The sequence below is a fragment of the Callithrix jacchus genome, chromosome X, assembly GCF_049354715.1.
Source record: "Callithrix jacchus isolate 240 chromosome X, calJac240_pri, whole genome shotgun sequence".
In the NCBI taxonomy this organism is placed as follows: Eukaryota; Metazoa; Chordata; class Mammalia; order Primates; family Cebidae; genus Callithrix; species Callithrix jacchus.
The window spans coordinates 78250483-78276530 of NC_133524.1; the positions used below are offsets into that span (position 1 = coordinate 78250483).

The 26048-nt window shown below is 36.0% G+C and overlaps 1 protein-coding gene across 4 annotated transcripts in view; it reads right to left on the reverse strand.

The window, feature by feature from the left end:
• Nucleotides 1-26048, reverse strand: part of BRWD3 (bromodomain and WD repeat domain containing 3) — a 131885-nt gene that overhangs the window by 36404 nt on the left and 69433 nt on the right. For all 4 annotated transcript variants that reach the window (XM_078363026.1, XM_035289671.3, XM_035289670.3 and 1 more), the window contains 9 exons: nt 25944-25984; nt 22780-22884; nt 21595-21748; nt 18530-18664; nt 17388-17516; nt 16207-16432; nt 12937-13104; nt 4109-4295; nt 2714-2807 (listed from right to left, as the gene is read on the reverse strand). In XM_078363026.1, coding sequence (XP_078219152.1) covers nt 2714-2807; nt 4109-4295; nt 12937-13104; nt 16207-16432; nt 17388-17516; nt 18530-18664; nt 21595-21748; nt 22780-22884; nt 25944-25984 — 1239 coding nt within the window. The remainder of the gene's footprint in view (nt 1-2713; nt 2808-4108; nt 4296-12936; nt 13105-16206; nt 16433-17387; nt 17517-18529; nt 18665-21594; nt 21749-22779; nt 22885-25943; nt 25985-26048) is intronic.

A 26048-nucleotide genomic window follows, 5' to 3' on the forward strand; every position in this document is an offset into this window, starting at 1 on the left:
TCTAAAACTCCTTAACCCAGACATTTCCTTCTCTTGATTCTAGGTCTTCAGACAATACTTAACTCTTTCAACTAAATGATAGTTAGAAAATTTTTGAATCCGCTTATGACTTGGAACCTCCTCCGTCACACTCCACTGCCTTTCTGGACTGAACCAGTGTACTGTCTTACATGTACTGATGGATGTCTTATCTCCCTACATTGTATAAATCCAAGCTGTAGCCTGACCATCTTAGGCTTATGTTCTAAGGACTACTTCTTAAGATTGTGCATCCAGTCACTGGTCACTCATATATGGCTCAGAAGAAATCTCTTCAAATATTTTACAGAGTTTGACTCTTATCAACAGCATTCTTAAGATTCTTAAGAGTTGAAAAGGATCTTTCGAATAAATTTAGTCCACTCTCCACCCTATCACCTCTGAAACACAAAACTAGATCCAGGAGAGAGTTGTATAAAATAAAAATAAAATAATAAATTTTAGATTACTTCTAACAACAGAAGGGAAAGGACTTAAAACAATCTTCATACAAAAAGTAACAATTTAGTTTTTGGAACTTAAATCTAAACTCTGCTCTTTTTTTTCTTCTCCTGCTCAAATTCCCATCTAAAGGCTCTGGAGAGTCATGCCTTAGAAACCATAGTCTCATCAGAGCGGTTTTATTTAACTCTATATAATGTGGCTTTACTTTTCCAACCTGACTTTGGCATAACATCACGTGACAAATGAAAAGGAAAATCAAAATATTTTAACCCCAAATGTTCCTTGCCATATCTTGAAATAGCCCTGCAAAGTTGTCTTTTGTGGGAGAAAACCTACATTCTGCAGAGAATCCCCTTCAAGAGAAAATCAACTAAGAGTCTGGCACCATTTTAAGTCTAATAACAAATATTTACAACCTGTTTTCTCTGAAGTTTGCAACCTGGCTTCATCTGCATAATAAGAACCTTGGTCTTCACAAACCCTTATCTCAATCCAGACATTCCTTTGTATTCATCCCAGGTCTGTAGATAAAAACACTTTCAGCCAAATTCCAATCAGAAAATATTTGATTGGAAATTGACCTGGAAGCCCCCCACCTAACTTCCAGTTGTCCTGCTTTTCTGCACCAAAACAATGTACATTTTATATGTATTGAATGATGTCTTATGTCTCCCTAAAATGTATAAAACCAAGTTGTAGCCCAACTATCTTGGGCACAAATTCTCAGATCTCCTAAGGGCTGTGTCCCGGACCACTGGTCACTCATTTTTGGCTCAGAATAAATCTCTTTAAATATTTTAGAGTTTGACTCTTCGTCGAAGGCACACACACACACCACAAATTCATACCATGTTTAATTCCTTATATCCCATTAAGGATTAGTTCTACTATTTGTGGACAATAACAGAAGAAAAGAAATTGAGTTACTATGGATAACTTACTTGTGGTAAGAATTGGCAGTACACTCATTTAGTTAACAGGTCAAAATAGAGATTTAACTTTTAATGACTAATATTTGAAGTGAAAATTATTTTATTCTAAACTTTGCAAATATAAAACATTACTATGGATATTCCATTTAGCTAAGCTGCAACCCTAGATTGTAATTAGGAGCCAGCAAGTATAAAAGTATATGTAAATGTTTCACATTTTCAACATAAGTAAAAATATCTATAGATCTAAGTACCCTGTCCATTAGTCTCAGCCAAGTCTGATATTTGCTAACATCAGCTTATTAGGAAAAATAAAAAAAAACATCGTTCTGAGTCATACAAAATCTCTTAAAAAAAAAAGCTAATCAGAGAACAGCAAATAAACTAACAAAACAAAGTTAGTTTCTTAACAATAAAAGTTAAGAAAGAAAACATCAAAATGATCTAATATTTGCAGATATCCATTTGATATTTATCTAAATTTCTGTTCATCAATTCTAGAAAAAAAATTAAAATTCAGGGTCCATTACCCAGATTTGTTTAACAACATCAAAATCTACCTAGACTCTTCAAATTACCACACTCTACAAAAATTATGGTTAAATTTTGGAACGAAACTATACATTTGATGTACCTAAGATATTGGCAATCCTGCCTTCTGCTTAGCAGTTTCTTTATCTAGTACTTTGCAATGTACAGATCATATTTTGCTCCTAAATGATTAAGTAAGCCAGGAATGGGCCTATGGTAGGGATCAGCAAACTTTTTCTGCAAAGGACCAGATTGTAAACATTTTTTGGCTTTGCAAGTCATACAATCTCTGTTACAACTATTCAGTTCTGTCTTACAGCCTGAAAGCAACCATGTATAAGACATAAATAAGTAAATGTGGCTGTGTTCCAATAGAAAATAACAGAAATAGGTAGCAGAACCGGTTTGGCCCATGGGCTATAGTTTGCCAACCTCTGGCCTAGGGTATCTGATCATTTGTTTTACATTCTAATTAGTGATCTGGTAATATACTTACGGTTCTACCTTGACCATATAAAAATGGTATTTTAATACAAATATACCTAAAATAACCACATGTCCTAGATTTTGGGGGACACGCTTGACTCGTAACTTTATTCTTATTAGTAATAATCATATATCTCAATTTGTGGTTCAAAAAGTAGGTTCCCTATATGCAGACACCTATTAAAATAGTCTCCTAATAAGTAACTGCTGCCCCTAAAAAACCTATTATCTGCAAATATTTGCAAATAGTGTATCTCAAAGTACTGTAAAACTATACTTACCCTTTGAGTAGTATAAGATGGCTTTTTCTTCTTTTCAACTGTATAAAGACAGATTTCTATGTCACCTTTTGTAGTTCGACATTCCTCTTGTACCCTAATTACAAGTTAAAGGTCAAAGTAACAGAAAATCATCAAAAAGAAAACCAATCATCTAAGAATCAGATAAAAATACTTTTAAACATATAATTTGCCACTTGAACTTCTAGGTGTATAATTGTGGCATTAATTACATTCAGAAAGTTGTGTGACCATTACTGGCATTTCCAAACTTTTTCATCACTTCCAAGATAAACTCTGTGACCACTATGCAGCAATTCCCAATTTTCTACTTCTTCCTAGCTCCTGATAACCTCTAATCTATTGTATGTCTCTATGAATTTGCCTAGTCCCAATATTTCATTTAAGTGGAATCATATACTATTTGTCCTTTTGTCTCTGGCTTCTTTCACTTAGCATAATGTTTATCCATGTTGTAGCAGGTATCAGAACATCATTCTTCTCTGTAGCTGAAGGATATGCCATTTTGTACATATACTACAATTTGTTTATTTATTCATCTGTTGGTGGACAATTGAGTTGTTTCTACCATTTGGTTATTGTGAATAATGCCACATTGAACACTGGCATACAAATATCTTCAAGTCCCTGCTTTCAATTCTGCTTCTAATATTCAAAGACATAAATTAATTATGGCTTTTTTGTCTTATTACTGCTGCCTTCTTATAGCAGAAAGCAGAAGAAAAGGAGAAACCAAATTAATTTTGCTACTTGGTTGATCTGGTAAAAGGCTTGGTTAGGAAGATACTTGATTAAAATGAATTGTACATATTCTCTATAAATGTCTTTTCTAAATTTCTTTCCAGCTGCTGTGGAGTATCTGAAAGTTGTTGCTACAGTAAATGTTAGGGTTTACAAATATGAATAGGGACTCTAAGTTTGAAATTAATCCTAATGAAATCCTTTTATCCAATGAAGTCTACCTAACTGACATTTCTAAAGATAGTCTGAACACTAGCATCTAGCAAATACTTGTACTCCCAGACTGCTCCAATGTTAGGGTACATATATCACTCACATATTTTATTGCATAAGACCTCAAGAGTTCTTCCTTAATACTATTTGTATTCTTTTCTTCTAATCTAGGCTATAAACTCAGAATGGAGATAATGTTTTGTATTTTGAATATTCCCCAAAGCATTCAGCAGAAAGCTGAGCAAATTGAAAATAATCATTATTTGTTATGGAATGAAATCATTGGAATAATATGGAAAAACTAATGCATGACTAAACTATATTTAAAAATACTTCATTTACTAGGCTAACATAGTACATTTCAGTTTACCTACTAAGACCAAAGCTTTAATTTTTCTTCTAAATGTTACCTTATTGACTCACCTACTAACCCCATTATTTAGTTCATTGACCACCACTCTTCTGCTCCATGCCATAAGATCTCTTTCAGTGGCCATCTGGCTCCGAGGAGCATTGTTATGCATTTGTCTAACACCTTCAATTTGACTACTATGTCTGCGAAGTGCGATGTTTGGGGAAGATGATATGTCCATGTTTGGACTTCTCAGAGCTAAAACAAAAACAAGGAAAAGTATCACTTTCTGAGCAAAGGCATCATAGTTTTCCAGATGAGAGCTCTAAACAAAACAGTAGATTCAAAGATAGTAATGCCCTAAGAATTGCTATCCCTTTGTTCTACATTTTCTGTACCTTCTTTGTGTTTCTGATATTGTTATAAATAAAGCAGGCACTTAATAAATGTTTACACCTTCTACAGTTCTTTTTTTTTTGAGACAGAGTCTCACTCTGTTGCCAGGTGCCAGGCTGGAGTGCAGTGGCACAATCTTGGCTCAGTGTAACCTCTGCCTCCCAGGTTCAAGCAATTCTCCTGCCTTAGCCTCCCAAGTAGCTGGGACTACAGGCGCGCACCACCACGCCCAGCTAATTTTTGTATTTTTTAGTAGAGATGGGGCCAGGATGGTCTCCATCTCCTGACCTCATGATCCGCCTGACTCGGCCTCCCAAAGTGCTGGGATTACAGGCGTGAACCACCGAGCCCGGCCTATAGTTCTTTTAATTTTTTTCAAAGTAGTTTCACATCTGACAGCTACCAAATGCTCACTGAATATAAAAAATGTATTCAACATGATTTGCAAATTCACAAATGTTTATTAGTACTAGTTCAGGAAGCAGTTTTTTGATCTAAATTCTATCTTTGTTCACTCCATTACAATGTTTCTGAATAAAGCATCAATAAAACTTTCAAAAATGTTAAGACTCAAAGTGTAAGTAAATTTTTTTTTAACATCAAAATTTCATTTTTAAGATTGATAAGCAAAGAAAAAAAAAAAACAAAGTAACGGAATTTTTATTTTTATTTTTAATATTCCAGAAAGGTTCATGTTAGTTTATGTCTTATGTTTACAAATGAAACACAAATGGAAACTGAAACATCCAACTGTTAAACATCAGAAAAATTTCAAAACAAATGAATATTACAAATAGAAGTCACTTGACTAATACCATTTCTAATCTGTCCACAAAAACCTAGTATTGAAGGTACAACAGAATACTGATTTCATTAATGGATGGTTAAATCAGGGCTCTGAGAAAGTTTTACATCTCAGGAATAAAGGGTCTATATATAGATGATTATCAGCCCATTTGTCATCTTGTTCCAGGCTCAGAAAAGGTTGTCTGAGTTAGGTGTTCAAGTGACCCAAATGACCTACTTTAATTTTAATTTTACAAGATATAGAAAAAATCAGGAAATGAGAAAATACCCCGTGAATCACCACAAATTTAAATCACCTTATTCATTTCCATGGAATCTAAAATGCAATGCTACAGAAATAAATGACTCTAATTACAAATATATAAAAAGAAACAAATCTGAAAAAAAATCTCGTAAGATGACTACATTTGAAAATAAAACTAATAGCTCTTGATACAAGCTAAGACTTAAATAAAACTCAGATGCTCCGGCACGTTTAATGTAAAGGAAGAGATACAGGCTGGGCGCAGTGGCTCACGCCTGTAATCCCAGCACTTTGGGAGGCCGAGGCAGGCATATCACCTGAGGTCAGGAGTTCAAGAAAAGCCTGGCCAACATGGTGAAACCCTGTCTCTAAAAAAATTTTAAAATAAATAAATAAAAAGAAAATATTAAAAATAAATAAAATTTTTAAAAAGTAGGAGATACAATAGGATATAATATTCATTTTAAGATAGAGTAATTAATTATACAATAACTTGTACTGGTATTAAGATCAAACTGTTATAAAAGTCAATTCAGAAGCTGCATCTGTATTCCCTAAGAGAGCTTCTTGTCTTCAGAGGACTTCTTATTTTCCAGCATTTTTTTTTTTTTAATTCGAGAGAAGAGCATGGCATTCTGCTTTCCTCTCTACAAAAGAGGAATTGGTAGTAATTTCTGAACTTAAACTAGTTTTAATTTTGAAAACTGTATAGGTTGGTTCCCCTACAAAAGGGCTAGATTTACTGTAGCATTTCTCTTCTTAAAACAAATGTAAAGATTACAGATAAATTACTGAGTAAAAAAAATACGGTGTATTAAACTATATCACGTGTATTTCTCAGGAGACCTGAAGTCATTTTATTCACAACTGATGAGATTATAAGACTTCAATTTGAGGGGACTCAAGATGGCGCTGTGAGAACAACCCAGGATTGGAGCCCGCGTTGAATTCGCAAACGGTGAGTCAGTGCTGCATTTCCAGACTGATCTTTGTTGCCCACAGAACGGGGAAACTCCCAAGTATAAAAAGACACGGGACGCCAGGCAGTAGGTCTGCCTGGCGAAGCCGGCAGCCGGGGCGGCGGCGGCCGGCCCTACTCAGCAATCCCCACAGGGCGCGCTTGTCCGGGTGCCTTGTTGAACCGGCAACCTGAGACTTGAGAGGGCTGGACTTGAGACTGAATGAGACTTGCACAGTAGCCCAGCCCAGGGGATTGCAGGGACAGATCGTTTGGGATACCCAGTGGGACGAACAAAACCGCGATTTCAAACTATCCCGGGCAGACGGTCCGAGACGCTCTGTGGGGGAGGGGCGTCCAGCACTACGGAGGCAACCTGCCCCAACTGATATACACGCCCACTGCTGAGGCAGCCAGCCGTTGCCGAGGCAACCCGCCCCAACTGAGATACACGCCCACTGCTGACGCAGCCAGCCGTTGCCGAGGCAACCCGTCCCTACTGAGATACACGCCCACTGCTGACGCAGCCTGCCGTTGCTGAGGCAACACGCTACAACGAAGAGACTCCGCCGCAGGGCGTGGCGGAGACCACAGCAGAGCCGGCAGGAACAGCGCGAATCACACAACAGCTGGGCGGAGCCTCGGCAGCCAAACAGTGGCTAGTCTGCCTTTGAGCTGGGCAGGACACCTGATCGAACATCCAAAAATAAAGCCCAAACCCCTCAACACAGAGCATTTGAGAAAAAAAAAAGGGTTGTTTAATGAGCTGTGTTGCAGCAGAATCAAACATAGCAGCCTAACAGCCCTGAATGAACAACAGAGTGCACAGCTCAGCAATTAAACCCCTATAAAGTAAAAACTGTCTCCTCAAGCAGCTCCCTGACCCCTCTATATCCAAAAGACTGTCATTAGGCAGGCATCATCCTGGGACAAAGAGAGCAGAAAAAGAAACTGGTAGCATCCCTCGCTGTGCCACGGCTACTAGAGGTGCACCCCAGACAAGCAGGGTCTGGAGCGGACCTCAACAGTCGTACAGCAAAGGGGCTAGACTGGTAGAAGGAAAACCAAGCAACAGAAATACTTCATCATCAACATTCTGGGTGTCCACTCAGAGACCCAAACGAAAAGTCAGCAACTACGCAGACGACCAGCGGACAAATCCACAAAGATGGGAAGAAACCAGCGCAAAAAGGAGGAAAACACCCGAAACCAGAACACATCGCCTCCTAGAAAGGACCAAGACTCCTCACCAGCAAGGGAACAAAGCTGGACGGAGAATGACTGTGACAAAATGACGGAATTAGACTTCAGAAGATGGATAATGAGAAACTTTTGTGAGCTAAAAGATCATGTATTAAATCAATGCAAAGAAACTAAGAACCTTGAAAAAAGATTTGAAAAAAGATTCGAGGAAATGATAACAAGAATGGATACCTTAGAGAGGAATATGAATGAATTAAAGGAGCTGAAAAACACAATACGAGAACTTCGCGAAGCAAACGCAAGTTTCAATAGCCGAATTGACCAAGCAGAAGAAAGAATATCTGAAGTCGAAGACCAACTCAATGAAATAAAACGAGAAACCAAGATCAAAGAAAAAAGCACAAAAAGGAATGAACAAAGTCTCCAAGAAATGTGGGACTATGTGAAAAGACCTAACCTACGTTTGATAGGTGTACCAGAAGGGGATGAAGAGAATGAATCCCAGCTGGAAAATACTCTTCAGGACATCATCCAGGAAAATTTCCCCCACCTAGCAAGACAAGCCAACACTCAATTGCAGGAAATACAGAGAACACCACAAAGATATTCCACAAGAAGAGCAACCCCAAGGCACATAATCGTCAGATTCAACAGGGTTGAAATAAAGGAGAGAATACTAAGGGCAGCCAGAGAGAAAGGTCGGGTCACCCACAAAGGGAAGCCCATCAGACTCACAGCAGATCTCTCGGCAGAAACACTACAAGCCAGAAGAGAGTGGGGGCCAATATTCAACATTCTTAAAGAAAAGAACTTTCAACCCAGAATTTCATATCCAGCCAAACTGAGCTTCAGAAGTGAAGGAAGAATAAAATCCTTTGCGAACAAGCAAGTACTCAGAGATTTTGTCACCACCAGGCCTGCTTTACAAGAGCTCCTAAAAGAGGCACTACACATAGAAAGGATCAATCAGTACCAGCCATTCCAAAATCACACTGAATGCTAAAGAGCTTCAACATAATGAAGAATCTACAACAACTAACAGGCAAAACAGCCACTTAGCATCAAAATGGCAGTATCAAATTCACACAAAACAATATTAACCCTAAATGTAAATGGACTAAATGCACCAATCAAAAGACACAGACTAGCAAATTGGATAAAAATCCAAAACCCATCAGTGTGCTGTATCCAGGAAACCCATCTCACATGCAAGGATACACAAAGGCTCAAAATAAAGGGATGGAGGAAGATTTACCAAGCTAATGGAAAGCAAAAAAAAGCAGGAGTTGCAATTCTCATCTCTGATAAAATAGACTTTAAAGCAACAAAGATCAAAAGAGACAAAGAAGGCCATTACATAATGGTAAAAGGATCGATACAACAAGAAGAGCAAACGATCCTAAACATATATGGACCCAACACAGGAGCACCCAGATACATAAGGCAAGTTCTTAATGACTTACAGAAGGACTTAGACTCCCACACAATAATAGTGGGAGACTTTAACACTCCACTGTCAATACTAGACAGATCAACCAGACAGAAAATCAACAAGGATACCCAGGGCTTGAACTCAGACCTGGAGCAAGCAAACCTGGTGGACATTTACAGAACTCTCCACCCCAAATCCACAGAATACACATTCTTCTCAGCACCACATCACACCTACTCTAAAATTGACCACATAATTGGAAGTAAAGCACTGCTCAACAAATGCAAAACAACTGAAATCATTAAAAACAGCCTCTCAGACCATAGTGCAATCAAGTTAGAACTCAGAATTCAGAAACCGACCCAGAACCGCACAGCTTCATGGAAACTGAACAACTGGCTCTTGAATGTTGACTGGGTAAACAACGAAATGAAGGCAGAAATAAAGAAGTTCTTCGAAACCAATGAGAATGAAGACACAACGTGCCAGAACCTCTGGGACACATTTAAAGCAGTCTCTAGAGGAAAGTATATAGCAATAAGTGCCCATATGAGGAGAATGGAGAGATCCAAAATTGACACCCTATCATCAAAATTGAAAGAGCTAGAGGAGCAAGATCAAAAAAACTCAAAACCCAGCAGAAGACAAGAAATTACTAAGATCAGAGCTGAGCTGAAGGAGATTGAGACACGAAAAACCCTTCAAAAAATCAATAAAGCCAAGAGCTGGTTTTTTGAAAAGATCAACAAAATAGACAGACCACTAGCCAGATTGATTAAAAATAAAAGAGAGAACAACCAAATAGATGCAATAAAAAATGATAAAGGGGAAATCACCACAGATTCCACAGAAATTCAAACCATCATCAGAGAATATTACAAACAACTCTATGCACATAAACTAGTAAACCTGGAAGAAATGGATAAATTCCTGGACTCCTGTGTCCTCCCAAGCCTAAACCAGGAGGAAGCTGAAACTATGAATAGACCAATAACAAGGGCTGAAGTTGAGGCAGCAATTAAGAGCCTACCTCACAAAAAAAGCCCAGGTCCAGATGGGTTCACAGACGAATTCTACCAGACACACAAGGAGGAGCTGGTACCATTCCTTCTAAAACTATTTCAAACAATCCAAAAAGAGGGAATCCTTCCCAAATCATTTTATGAGACCAACATCATCCTGATACCAAAACCCGGCAGAGACCCAACGAGAAAAGAAAACTTCAGGCCAATATCCATGATGAACATAGATGCAAAAATCTTCAATAAAATATTGGCAAGCCGATTGCAACAGCAAATCAAAAAACTTATTCATCATGATCAAGTAGGATTCATCCCAGGGATGCAAGGCTGGTTCAACATACGCAAGTCTATCAACGTAATTCACCACATAAACAGAACCAAAAACAAAAACCACATGATTATCTCAATTGACGCAGAGAAGGCATTTGACAAAATTCAACAGCCCTTTATGCTAAAAACCCTCAATAAACTCGGTATCGATGGAACGTATCTCAAAGTAATAAAAGCTATTTATGACAAACCAACAGCCAATATCATACTGAATGGGCAAAAACTGGAAGCATTCCCTTTGAAATCTGGCACTAGACAAGGATGCCCTCTCTCACCACTCCTATTCAATATAGTACTGGAAGTTCTAGCCAGAGCAATCAGGCAAGAAAAAGAAATAAAGGGTATTCAAATAGGAAAGGTGGAAGCCAAATTGTCTCTATTTGCAGACGACATGATAGTATACCTAGAAGACCCCATCGCCTCAGCCCAAAAACTCCTGAAACTGATAAACAACTTCAGCAAAGTCTCAGGATATAAAATCAATGTGCAAAAATCACAAGCATTCGTCTACACCAATAACAGACTTAAAGAAAGCCAAATCAAGAGCGAACTGCCATTCGCAATTGCTACAAAAAGAATAAAATACCTTGGAATACAACTCACAAGGAACGTAAGGGACCTCTTCAAGGAGAACTACAAACCACTGCTCAACGAAATCAGAGAGGACACAAACAGATGGAGAAACATTCCATGTTCATGGTTAGGAAGAATTAATATCGTGAAAATGGCTATACTGCCCAAAGTAATTTACAGAATCAACGCTATCCCCATCAAGCTACCATTGACTTTCTTCACAGAACTGGAAAAAACCACCATGAACTTCATATGGAACCAAAAGAGAGCCCGCATAGCCAAGTCAATTCTAAGCAAAAAGAACACAGCGGGGGGCATCACACTACCGGATTTCAAACTATACTACAAGGCTACAGTAATCAAAACAGCATGGTACTGGTACCAAAACAGAGATATAGACCAATGGAACAAAACAGAGGCACCGGAGGCAACACAACATACATACAACTATACAATCTTTCATAAACCTGACAAAAACAAGCAATGGGGCAAGGATTCCATGTTTAACAAATGGTGTTGGGAAAACTGGCTAGCCATGTGCAGAAAGCAGAAACTGGACCCCTTCCTGACACCTTACACTAAAATTAACTCCAGATGGATTAAAGACTTAAACATAAGACCTGGCACCATAAAAACCCTAGAAGGAAATCTAGGCAAAACTATCCAGGACATAGGAGTAGGCAAGGACTTCATGAACAAAACACCAAGAGCATTGGCAACAAAAGCCAAAATAGACAAATGGGACCTAATGAAACTCCACAGCTTCTGCACGGCAAAAGAAACAGTCACTAGAGTGGGTCGGCAACCAACAGAATGGGAAAAAATTTTCGCAGTCTACCCATCTGACAAAGGGCTGATATCCAGAATTTACAAACAACTCAAGCAGATTTACAGGAAAAAAACAAACAAGCCCATTCAAAAGTGGGCAAAGGATATGAACAGATACTTTACAAAAGAAGACATATATGAGGCCAACAATCATATGAAAAAATGCTCATCGTCACTGGTCATCAGAGAGATGCAAATCAAAACCACATTGAGATACCATCTCACGCCAGTTAGAATGGCGATCATTAAAAAATCTGGAGACAACAGATGCTGGAGAGGATGTGGAGAAAAAGGAACACTTTTACGCTGTTGGTGGGAGTGTAAATTAGTTCAACCATTGTGGAAGACAGTGTGGCGATTCCTCAAGGCCTTAGAAATAGAAATTCCATTTGACCCAGCAATCCCATTACTGGGTATATATCCAAAAGACTATAAATCGTTCTACTATAAGGACACATGTACACGAATGTTCATTGCAGCACTGTTTACAATAGCAAAGACCTGGAATCAACCCAAATGCCCATTGATAATAGACTGGATTGGAAAAATGTGGCACATATACACCATGGAATATTATGCAGCAATCAGAAATGATGAGTTCGTGTCGTTTGTAGGGACATGGATGAATCTGGAAAACATCATCCTCAGCAAACTGACACAAGAACAGAAAATGAAACACCGCATATTCTCACTCATAGGTGGGTGATGAAAAATGAGAACACATGGACACAGAAAGGGGAGTACTAAACACTGGGGTCTATTGGGGGGAAAAGGGGAGGGCCAGTGGGAGGGGGAGGTGGGGAGGGATAGCCTGGGGAGAAATGCCAAATGTGGGTGAAGGGGAGAAGAAAAGCAAAGCACACTGCCATGTGTGTACCTACGCAACTGTCTTGCATGCTCTGCTCATGTACCCCAAAACCTATAATCCAATAAAAAATTAAAAAAAAAAAAAAAAAAAAAAAAGACTTCAATTTATCTGATATCACAGTTGTAAATTAATAAAAATGTTATTTATAAACATAAAATATTTTCCATGTAATTATTTCGTAAAAGTAATATAATTAAAGTACATACACTACCCCCTTTATAAGTATAAAAATACTTACCACCATTAACAGAGTATGCTCTATTAACTGGAAAATGTGGAACATCTCCTTCATTAATTAGTCTCAGGTCTTGCTCTCTCTGTAGCTCCCTGATGATTCCATCAAGAATGCTCTCATCTTGGTCATTGGTTTGCTGCCCAATTACCTGTTCTACCACCTCACCATCACCTTAATGAGACCAAATACAAAGCCACAAAATTACTTACATTTTAGTATACCTTAAACACAGTAAAACAACCTATCAATTTCTACACAAATGATTAAGAACAGGATTAAACTGGAAATAAAGTATATATCAAACGAAACATATTATTAAAAACTTGAAATATTTTTGATGTACTAGCTTATGTGTCTGACTTAACCAATGTTCCCAAACTAGACATTATTATGAGGACCTTTTCATCTATAAATACAATCATGTGCTGCATAATGACATCTTAGTCAAAGATAAACCACATATACAATGGTAGGCTCATATGATCATAAGGAAGCTGAAAAATTCTTATTTCCTAGTGACATCATAGCCTTCATAGTGCAATACAGTCCTCACGTTTGTGGTGATGTTGGGATAAACAAACCTACTGCACTGCCAGTTATATAAAAGCATAGTACATACAATTATGCCCAGTACATAATACTTGGCAATAAATGACTATATTACTGTTTTAATGTACTCCTTCTAATTATTAAAAAAAAAAACTGCACTGTAAAACAGCCTCAAGAAGGTCCTCCAGGAGGTAGTCCAGAAAAAGATATTGTTATAAGGGATGAAAGCTCCATGTGTTATTGTCCCTGAAGACCTTCCAGTGGGACAAGCAAGATGTGGAGGTAGAAGACAGAGATATTGATGATCCTGACTCTGTGTAGACCTAGGGTAATGTGTTTGTGCCTTAACTTTTAATTAAAAAGTTTAAAATGTAAAACAATAAAAATTTTAAAAATAGAAAAAGCTTATAGAATAAGTATATAAAAATATTTTTATACAGCTGTAAAATATATTTGTGTTTTAAGCTAAGTATTACAAGAGTCAAAAAGGTAAAAAAGAACATCAAAAGTGTTTCAAGTAAGCTAAGGTTAATTTGTTACTGAAGAAAGAAAAATATTGTTTACATACATTTAGCATAGCCTAAGTGTACAGTGTCAATAAAGTGTACAGTAGTGTGCTTTAATGTTCTAGGCCTTCACATTTAATCACTCACTCACTGAATCACCCACAGCAATTTCCAGTCCTGTAAGTTCCATTCCATGATAAGTACTTTATACAGGTATACCATTCTTTATCTTTTATACTATATTTTTACTGTACCTTTTCTGTCTTGATATGCTTAGCTATAAAAATATTTACCAATGTATTATGATTGTCTATGGTACTCAGTGCAGTTACAGGCTGTACAAGTTTGTTACCTAAGAGCAACTAGCTATGCCATATAACAGTTCTGAGTAAGGTTTAAACAAGTTCAACCAGATACCTAAAATGCTTCACGTCCCTCTTTTGTGAAAATTTCCTTTTTGAAAGAAGTCAAAATGATGATCTTTCAAATACTGCCTTTGATAACATTTTAGTGCTTTAATAAATACAAAATTATTTTTTATATACACTGAAACTTAATGATTATTTCTGAATGAAAATGTTAAATCTTTTTCTAAGTATATCATAGCCCTAGTTTTCATCTTGTCCTCTAGTCAGATTACAGAGTAACCAAGTTATCAGATCTTACAAGAAATGCAGTCTGATAAATTAAACTTTCTTATTCATATGTTTTCAAGTTTATCTCCCATTTAATTAATAGTTATACCTTTTCTCCTCAGCTAATAAATAGGACATCATCACAGCAATTACTGGCACATGTGTAATATTATCTACTCTACAACCTTTATGAGCAATAACATAAAAAGATATGCTGCATTTCATTCTATAAGGATCAGCTAAAACCTTAATTCCCTAAGCAAAGATGAAATTCTACTTGCAAATCAGTAACTTACTAGTTTATACCTGAAGACAACCTACAAGTACCAAAGTAAGATATGAAAGCATTTTATGTGGGGGTACAGGGCAGTATAAATAATGTTAATATGTGAACCAGAGGACAACAAGTTGCTTTGATAGAAAATAGATTATTCCAATGTTTTATTCTACTATTTTCCCATCATGTATCACATTCATTATCTGTTTTTCCAGTATCTCCCAAGACTGAGTGCTATTTAAATAGTCACATTCTCTTACCCACCCAACAACTCTTTGCAGTTCAAACATGACAGCTAAATAGCTACCTCCAGTTTGGCGGGGGTAGGGGTGTGGGTGGTTTTTACTGAGACAGAGTCTGAAGTTCGGTGACATGATCTCAGCTCACTGCAACCTCTGCCTGCCAGTTTTAAGTGGTTCTCGTGCCTCAGCCACCTAAGTAGCTGGAATTACAGGTGTGTACCACCACGCCCAGCTAATTTTTTTTTTTTTTTGAGACAGAGTTTTGCTCTTGTTACCCAGGCTGGAGTGCAATGGCGCGATCTTGGCTCACCGCAACCTCTGCCTCTTGGGTTCAAGCAATTCTCCTGCCTTAGCCTCCCGAGTAGCTGGGACTACAGGCGCGTGCCACCATGCCCAGCTAATTTTTTGTATTTTTAGTAGAGACGGGGTTTCACCTTGTTGACCAGGATGGTCTCGATCTCTTGACCTCGTGATCCACCCACCTCAGCCTCCCAAAGTGCTGGGATTATAGGCATGAGCCACCGCACCCGGCCTGTATTTTTAGTAGAGATGGGGTTTCACCATGTTGGCCAGGCTGGTCTTGAACGCCTGACCTCAATCAAGTAATCCACCCGCCTCAGCATTGTGCCTGGGCAATCTGTGGTTTTTCAAAGTTTCCTCTTCTTAATTCAATTAACCATGGACTCTCAAACTAAAATACCAATACCATAAGCAATGGAATTCCACCAGTTATAAAAGCTTTTACTACAACTCAATATTATAGAAACCAACAGGTTCATACATACATTAAGTTTTCTAAAGAAATAGGTCAATACATTCTCTGCTTGAGCTTATATATGCTTGTGTTTGTACTAACACACTTACTTGTGTCCAGGTGAGATAAACGATGAAAATGTACTCTGCTAAGGTAAAAAGTTTTATGCAACTGAAAATTAACAGCAATAGAAGATGAAACATATTAATAACCTACCTCAGAGTTTAGCAGGAGGCATACATCATAGAGAACAGTAGTAATGTACAATATTGTGAAAAATGTTTTCAATTTGCTTTTAGAGAAAACATACCATTAGCCACATATCCCAGCTGTGGTATAAGTTGTTCATCTTTACAATTTTCCCGTCCTGGTACCAGCCGTTGGAATTTTGTAGGATGAGGATTTCCGTCAACATCAACCAAAAATGGAGGAGGCATGAGGTGAGGAGCTTGTTGGGTTTGTTCATCCAATACATAGTTATTGGCATCACGAATAAGAGGACGATAGTCCGTGTGAAAGAACATCTGATCTGGAATCTTTATGACAGATTTTTAGTGGGTCAACAGCCACAAGGAATTTATAAGTAAATACTTGTTTTTATTCCAAGAGCACACTCATTTTTAAAATCAGACAATTATTACATACTCTTGTAGTCTTTGCTGCCATATATTCCCTTTAGGTAGAATAGAATGGAATTACCTAGATGGTAATTCTCTTTTCTGTGCAAAATCCTATAATCTGTATTAATTTTTAGACTTATATCATATTTCTCCTATTATGATAAGAACTAAAGCAACAACCAAGTAGATATAATTGGGCATTTTTATTTAAGTTGTAAAACTTATACAAACCTATAATTATGTTTTTCTTATTTTTATTCAAATGAAAATAGATGAAGTATAATATACATGGTAAAACGGGTAAATATCAATCACATCAAAGACACTCAAAACTGATATTAATATAATTATCGAGCTGCCTCAATGTTTCAGTTCTCTTCCAACTCTAAGATTCTATAATGTTCCTCAAATTCACAGCTAATAAAATATAAAGAACCTATTAAGTTAGCTCCCAAAGCATTTTAACAGGATCAATAATAAGCAAAACAGTAAAATAGCCACCTAAGAATATAAACATATTCAGTCACCAGGTTTATTCCCAATTCATGAGAAGTAGAAAATGCAATGTAATAGAATTACTCTCCTATTATACCTGGAAGGCAGTAGAGAATATGTTCAAAGCAAAAGGATTTTCTAAGAAATTTTTATATCTTCATCACCCTATAACTCATCTCAATCGTGATCTGCACTGCCAAGCCTAATGTTCCGGCAGTGCAGATCACAACTGAGAACCTTTACTAAGAAAGACAACTTTCTTTTATTTCATATCTATTAACACATAACAACCCTTATTAACTGGAAGGCTTTAAACAAAATTAGTGAATGATACATTCCCAAATTACACTCTACAGCAAAATTTAAATATGCTAACCTTTTCATAGTATTTACTGCATCCAAAACCAAAAAGCAGCAAATGCCCGTGAGAATCTGTGCAGGCAAAATGGTTCCCATCTGGTGAAAACTTACAATCAAACACCGCACCATGGCCTTGGCCTTCAATCTGAAATTCAGAGGAGTCTCAAGTAATCTTAAGAGCAATTTTCAAATAATCAATAGGCCATAACTTCTCCTTGCTAATACCATGGATTCATTCTGTGATGCACCAACATTCCAAAATACTCTCTGGCTTCTGCAGCCAGAACCCTACTGAAACAGTAAATCTCTGAAAGAAATTAGGGAGAGTCAAATTGCAATGGATGAAATCAATCATTGCTAGCAATGACATACCTCTTGAAATACTAAGTGAGTGACGATAAAGATTAAAAAGAACTAAATGCAACCAAAATGACAAAGGTACTACCTCAGCAAACTCAAGATATTATTTTCAAATCTTGTTATAATGCAAAAAGTCTTAAAATAACCATCTTAAATTAAAGCACACTATCAATTTTATTAACAAAAGAAAGAGGACCTGTCTTTGCTTTCAGTCTATATAAAGCCTATAAAAGTAAGCTCCAAGGCCAACCAACAATTTAGAAATGTTTAGTCAGAATTAGTCTTAAGAGGATATGAGTATTCCCATCACCATAGAAAGGTGTTCTGAGAGAAGAGATAGCTCCTAAGATTTTTTCATGGCTTGTATTAAATGTATCTTAAGAGTATCCATATCTCCAAGTCCATGTTTGCCAAACAACTTTCTGATTACTAAATCACATGAGGTTTACCAGAGGCAGATAGAAGTATTACAGTCACTGCTATAATTCATAAATCAGAATTACATTTTAAACGTCAATCTTTTGGTGATTTTGGCTAGGTATTAACTCTAAAGCTTAATACATCTGAGTATCTGTAGTTTAGAGCTGGGGAACAGAATTCGGAAAATGCTAACACCTAAGAATAGTCATCCTGAAAAGCTCAACTGGCCTTACTCAGTTCTTGAGTTATTCTCTGAATTATTTTACCAATTTAAACACAGATGACAAGAGGTTCCTCTGCACTAGGTATACTTTAATTATCAAGTTATTATATAAGAGAAGTTGGTTTTAATGTGAACTAGATACAGGTTTCTCTTACCATGTTAAAGTAATTCCGAATTTTGGTCCCCCGGTCAAGGTCCCAAATAAAAATGTTCCCATCATGACCTGCTGAAAGTATGATCCTTTGATCAAATGGATGTGCTTCCAGAACAAATACTTCATCATCATGTCCCTACAATAAAAATCAATATTAAAAATGAAAAGCAACAACAAATGTCTGGTTTATTTGGTAAAAAGGTCTTTGGTGTGCAATCAGTCTGGTTCAAATGAATTCACGCAGAAAAATTTAACAGCATTTACTATATGGATACTACAAGAACAATACAGTTCAGTTAGAGTTCCTTATAAACTGTTTTTATCAAGAATTCAATAAACAGAAGACCCAGAACTGTTTTTAAAATAAAGATAGTCTTACAGCTCATTAACCGGGCCTCTGAAGTGGAATTTAGGACTAGCCTAATTAAAAGGTGACAGAAAATATGACAAACAGAATCTTTCATTAACGCCCAATTGTGACCCAGTGATAAATACAAACTTTCATTGTTCTTCATCCAGGATTCTACTCTCCATTACTGGTATGCAAACTGTATTTTAGTAGGCCCCATGATACACTCAAAAGATAAAGCACAGTGGCTCTGCTCTATATCTACTTCATATTTGGGAGTACCATTTAAGATGTTATCTGAAAGATACATTTGCTGCTAAAAAGAAGCTTGAAAACCAATGCTTTATGTTATAGTTTATATAACACAGAACATGTTTACAAATGTTACGTTTATATTCCTCATAAAGGAAAATTTACAGACATCTGCTTTAAGATCATTGTTGATTTTCCTTGGACTTAATTCCTGTCTAGAGAGTATATGATTAGGAACAGGCTCCAAGTCTTAGAAAAGCATAGAGAACAACATGAAGCTGCACTTATCTTAGGAGCACACCAACACATTATATATCAGGAGTGTCTAAAAAAATGATCATATCCTGCAAACCTCAAAAGTGCATTATATCCCAAATCAGGCTATTTAAATAAATGGAATAAATAGAGTATCCTACCATATTACAATTATGAACAAAAATACAGCTTATTTTAAAAAAAGTAACTTTAAACTGGTTCAAAACATAGTATGAAGATTAGTAGGAAAAATACCCTTACAATAAATACCATCACAACTCAAAAGTTTACAAAGCTCTTCCCAGTGACTACTGAAAAAGTTACTTCTTTGCTTTAACAAAATCCCTTGCTAAAACAATCAATTTGAGACAGCCAATATTTTCTCAGGTTCCTAACCAGCAAAAAAATATAGTTAGCTTGTTAAACTCAAATGATAATGACATGACTACTTCAATGCAGGTTAGGGAAAAACAAAAACAAATATGCGGAAGCTGGGGATTTTAATTTTTTTTTGGTCATATGCCTTAGGATAGGGCATAGTAGATTGTGGGGAAAAAGATCTAGTCAAAGTCAGTAATGTCTTAAAATTTATCTGCCATATTTGTATTTCCACCACCATCACAGAAATCTAAATTATCATCCTGGCTCATCCTGACTACTATCAGACTTCTACAATCTACCTGGAGTCACTCTTAACTCATTCCAATCTATTCCCTCTTCTGTGCCCAGAATTAAAGCATATTTTTCAAAAGCAAAACTCACATGTCATTCCTTTGCTTTAAACCCTTTAATGATTTCCTATTGGTCTTACAATAGAGCATACAAAATCCTAAATAGTCTGGTCCCTGTCCACTTTTCCAGTTGTATCTGGGGAGACTCTGTTTCTGCTCTCTGTGGCTTTCTTTCAGCTCCTATCTACCTCAGGACCTTTGCACATGCCATTTCCTCTTCCTAGAAGCACCTCCCAGCCTTCTCACATATTTAACAAATATTTGTTGATTCCCTACCATGTAGAGGCAACAAATAAAGAAGAAAACTTAACAATAAAATACCAAATAGTGATAAACATTAATAAAAGTAAAGCAAGGTGACATAATAAGACAAAGACTAGGAGGCTACCTTGGACTGTTTGATCAGGGAAGGCCTAATCAAGGAGGTAACACTTGTTGAGACTTCAGTAATTTCTACTTATCTTTCAAAACTTAACCCAAACTACCCTTCTTCAGGAAGTTTTCTCTGAGGCTTCCATATCAAATTTGGTCACCCTGTTAGAAGTTTGCATTCTATCTTGCATTTTTCTTTCTTAACACTTATCTGATTTAAAGTATTTCTCTTAATAGGCTATAAATTCTGGCATGACATGACTTCGTCTAATTTACCATTTATAAAACACTTAATCCACTTTTAGCATACAGCTAATGCTCAAACAGCATTTCCAAAATAAAAGAACTTTACATCCCTCTAGTACATAAACACCATGATATACTACAAAAACAACTGAGTAGAGTCACAAGAATTGGTTTCTAATCTGAACCTTATCACTTACTACTGTGTAATCACTGGGCAATCATTCGGCATTATCTCCTTAAAACGCTTATGAATTCATAGTTGAAGCAGACAAAAAAAAAAAGGTTTCAAACTTAAACTTAAATCTGAAGTCAACCAGTATTATGATAAACTAAAAAACATCAATACCACCCATGTGATTTCTGCTATTAATCCTTCCAATTTTTTACATCATAAATACTGAAGCCTCTTATAATAACAAATACACTTTCTGAAAAAGGAAAAAAACCTTTTTTCTTTCCCACTTCTTCTTACCCCTATTCCTTGCATAAAGTAATCACTAAAGGTAAACTATGTAGAATATCCTTATCAAAATAAGTTAAACTCTATCCCCATAATGGTAACAATGACAAAATGTCAACCCCTGCTAAAAACAAAATAACTTATATATCCTCATTATATACTATAACATAGTAGATGAATACCTACTAGACTTAGAAAATATCTTGGAAAGATTTCATACTTGCTTTTAGCAGGTATGGCATGTGTCATCCCTATTTTACAGATATATCGACAGAGGCCTCTCAGAAAATCATTTTTCCAACGTCTACTATATCACAGAAAAGAAACTGGAACTTAAATTTCCTGTCTTAAAATAATGAGTTTTTTGACCATTTTAATCACTCTAAAAATAAAATACTTACAGATAATGTATGAAGAAGCTGTCCTGTGATAGAATTCCACACTTTCAAAAGAAAATTGTTCACTGCAGTAATAACTGTGGTATCATAGCGATCCCAGGCCACCATAGTCACCTTAAGTTTAGTGATCTTGTCTTCTCCAGATGGCAAATTATTGCTAAACAAAACAATTTGCAGTATTCATATATTACAAGTTTTTGACAACGGTGCATGTTAAATAGCAAATTATAACAAAATTTCTCCAGGATTATACAATTGTTTAGATTTAAAAACCCTAAACTATATTGTTAAGTATTCATGAAAGAAAAATTACATGTATCTGCATAGGCAATACCCATTAGCTTATTTCAGGGAGGAAAAAAAGACCCTAAGATGACAAAAATTTTGTGAATAGTTCCTTGAGAACCAAAAATTATGAAGCTACTAAGAAATCTATAAATACATTGTAAAATAAAATTCAAAGTTATGTTGGTTAACAGAAAATATGAAAACATAATTGCCACTTTATTCCCTTAATTATAATTTTTTTAAAAAATGAATAAGGTCTTATAAAAAAATAGAAAATTTACTAACATTTTTATGTAATTGAATGTGCATTATTAATAGGTGGCTATGATGAAAAAGTCATTTCTATATTTCAACTAATGGAAAGGCAATTGATTTCAGGGCTACACTCTAAAGAAACTGTAGTGTCCCAAAGAGGTAATTATCTTCTAAATCAACAGTGAAGATGATAAAACTGAATGCTGATTAAGTGGATAAATATTGCTGAGTAAGAATAGTAACAATACAATATATTATAAAAGTGTCCTTAGAAAATTAGGGAAAAATTAAACATGTGCTGACATTTAATAGGGACAACTCTCAAGGTAGAAAGTAATATAGATATATTTTTCCATGACCTTTAGGAAACTAAGGCAGAGAATCCCTCTTCGGGCATCAGTAGAGCACAGAATCTTTGAGTCACAACAGACCAGAATATCAAATGAAACAGCAACATTCCTGTCATCTAGTCTGTCAATTAACAGCAAAAGATTATTTGCTTAGAGGCTTTACAGATGCAAACTTCCTGTCTACAATTAACTTAAAACTATTTATTAATGTAAAAAGACACTTTATATTCATTATTAAATATAATTCAATTAAAACATCATGAGAACCACATAAATGTCTAACATACATTCTTACCCAGTCATTTTAGTAGCCATGTCTAGCACTATACTCTTCCACTCTTGTTGCTGATACTGCCAAATTCTTGCTGTCCCATCTCGACTTCCACTAACAAATCTTAAACTGCAAAGAGTTAAAATAGGTTTATTAATTTTCTCAAAAATGTAGATCACTTTTTTTTGATAACGTAAGTAACACATTAGCCCTCACACACTACTGAGGGGAATGTAAAATGGTTCAGTCACTTTGGAAAACAGCTTGGCAGTTCTTCAAAATGTTAAATGTAGAGTTATCACATGACCCAGAAATTCTACTCCCAGGTATATATCCAAGAGTAATGAAAACGTTAAGTCCACATAAAAATGTGTACATGAGTATTCATGGCAGCATTATTCATAATAAGCCAAAAAGTGGAAACAACCCAAATGCCCATCAATGGATAAATAAAATATAGCATATTCATACAATGAAATATTATTCAGCAAAAAAGAAAGAAAGAAAGAAAGATAGATAGATACGGTAAGACAGATGAATCTTGAATAGGCAAATCTATAAAGACAAAAAGTAGATTAATGTTTACCCAGAGCTGGGAGTGAGGGGATAGGAGAATTGGAGGTTGACAGCTATAGGGTATGAGCTTTCTCTCAGGGGCAATGAAAATGTTCTAAAATTGACTATGGTGATGGTTGCACAACTCTATGAATACACTAAAAACCAACGAATTTTATGTTACATAAATTATTATTTCAATAAAGACGTCATTAGAAAAGAATCCATATTCCCTCATACTTCTGTCATTGTTAACACTTTAGTTTCTATTTTCAGAATTTATAAAATACAGACATAAACACTTCAATATTTTCCACTACAAAAAATAAAACTAGCAGAAACATGTTTTTCCCTAGTTTAACTGTATTTTGTAGATCTATTTCTATATTTACAAGTACAAAACTACTATCACTTTTAGTAAGTGTTTAACTATATGAATGTATCAAAATTTATTTAATTAATCCTTTAATGATCAATTGTTGTTTCCAATCTTCACCATTATAAATAATGCTGTGATGAACATCTCTGTATAATATTTGTACAACCTTATACATATCTTTGCTGAGTCAGAGTAGGCATATTTTTAAAGCTTTTGATACATACTGCCAAATTGTTTCCCTGAAAAGTTTTTTTTAACAATTTACAATCTCATCACAAGTTGTAGAAGTGTCCATTTTCCCAAAACCCTTGGCAATATTGGGATTATCATTTTTCATTATCTTGTCATTCTGAAAGAAAAAAAAGTGACTGTTATTTTTATTTATATTTCTTTGATTATTAGTAAAATTGGATATCTCCTCATGTGTTTATTGGTCACACGATTAATTAAGACACAATAATGTATTTTTTCCTTAATGGAAAAAGACGGAGTTAAATTCTAGCATCAAAGAATAGTAGCTATACTAATGTTGAATCATCTAACTCAGTATAATGCAGTCAAGTCAACCTCAAAATTTATTTGGTGGTTTTCTCATTCCTAATATAGACATCACTCTTTGTAGACCAAATTTGACTACTCTCAAATTTGACAAAAATGAACAACTCCATCATTGTAATTATTTGCTGTCAAAAAGTTATTTAAAAATAAAACATGATCATCCATATAAAGTCCTTATCGACATATAAGTTGAGGTAGCCAAATCCAAAAGTCTAAAATCTGAAAGTTTTTTAGTGTCAGCATGATATCACAAGTCAAAAATTCCACATCTGGCCTCCTGTGATGGGTCACCAACAGTAAAAACTTTGTTTCATACACAAAATTATTTAAAATATTGTATAAAATTATTTTCAGGCTATGTGTATAAGGTGTACATAAAACATAAATGAATTGTGTTTAGAACTGGGTTCCATCTCTCAGGATTTCTCATTATATATATGCAAATATTCTAAAATCTGAAAAAATATCCGATTCTGGTATCAAGCATTTTAGATGGGAAATAACCTGTATTAGAAACAAATTTATGCTAGGTGCTTATAATTTTAAAATTTACAGGTAAACTTTTAGGCTAGAGCCTTTTTTGGCCATTATCTTTTTGGGATTAGACATTTTAGAGAGTGCAAGGATATCTGCATATCATTTCTGACTTTGGGGATATAGGGATAATGAGTGATACAGATGTTCAGACAAAGCCAAGACAACTAAAAGCTGGAACAGTCAGGAAAGATTTCAGATAGGGCATGAACCGCAAAAGGAAGATAAGACCTAGTTAAGAAGCGGGGCGGGGGGGGAGGAAGAAGGGAGAAAAGAGAGGAAAGGAGAGAGGCAGAAAGTGGGAGAGAGAAAGAGGTTAGGGGAAGTTAGGGAGTGCCATTTCTTAGTAGAAATGATGTGATGAAAAGTATAAGCAAAGGAATGGATGAGATGTGACCAGGAACAGGGTACATCAATTAGGCTGGATTTAAGGATTCATATGGAGAATAACAGAAAAGAATGTAGCTGTAAGTCATATGGTAGAGAATTCTGAATGCCAGGCTAAGACATTTGAATTTTATTCTGTAAATACAGAAGAGGAAACACTAAAGATTTCTATAAAGAACAATGTTGGCCAGGCATGGTAGCTTACATCTGTAATCCCAGCACTTTGAGACAGGCAGATCATGAGGTCAGGAGATCGAGATCATCCTGGCTAACACAGTGAAACCCTGTCTCTACTAAAAATACAAAAAATTAGCCTGGTGTGATGGCACGTGCCTGTAATCCCAGCTACTCGGGAGGCTGAGGCGGGAGAATCACTTGAACCCAAAAGACGGAGGTTGCAGTGAGCTGAGATCGCCCCACTGCACTCCAGCATGGGTGACAGAGCGAGACTCCATCTCAAAAAAATAAAATGTTAATCTGGCAGAGATGGACAGGTCAGATAATGGAACACTTGACTAACATGGGTGCTAACAGAAATAGAGCAAAATAAAGAAAAAAGGAAGCACCCAGAAAGGAAGAACTGATAGGCTATGGTTACTACTTGGATGAGATTGTGGAAGTGATAGCTAAGGATGTCATCAAAGACAATTAAAAGCTTTGAGCCTAAATCACTGGAAAGAATTAAGGCACCTATCATAGAGGTAGCTGCATCTGAGAAAAATGGTAGTAAAATATATCAAACATCTGTTTACACAAATATGTATTACATAATTACCTGTCTCCATTGTTACAGAACTGAACAGCAACAACTTTATCCTAAGACATAAAACAACAGATTTTCGGTTAAAATGGACTCATTTGTAAAATGAACTAAGTGCTC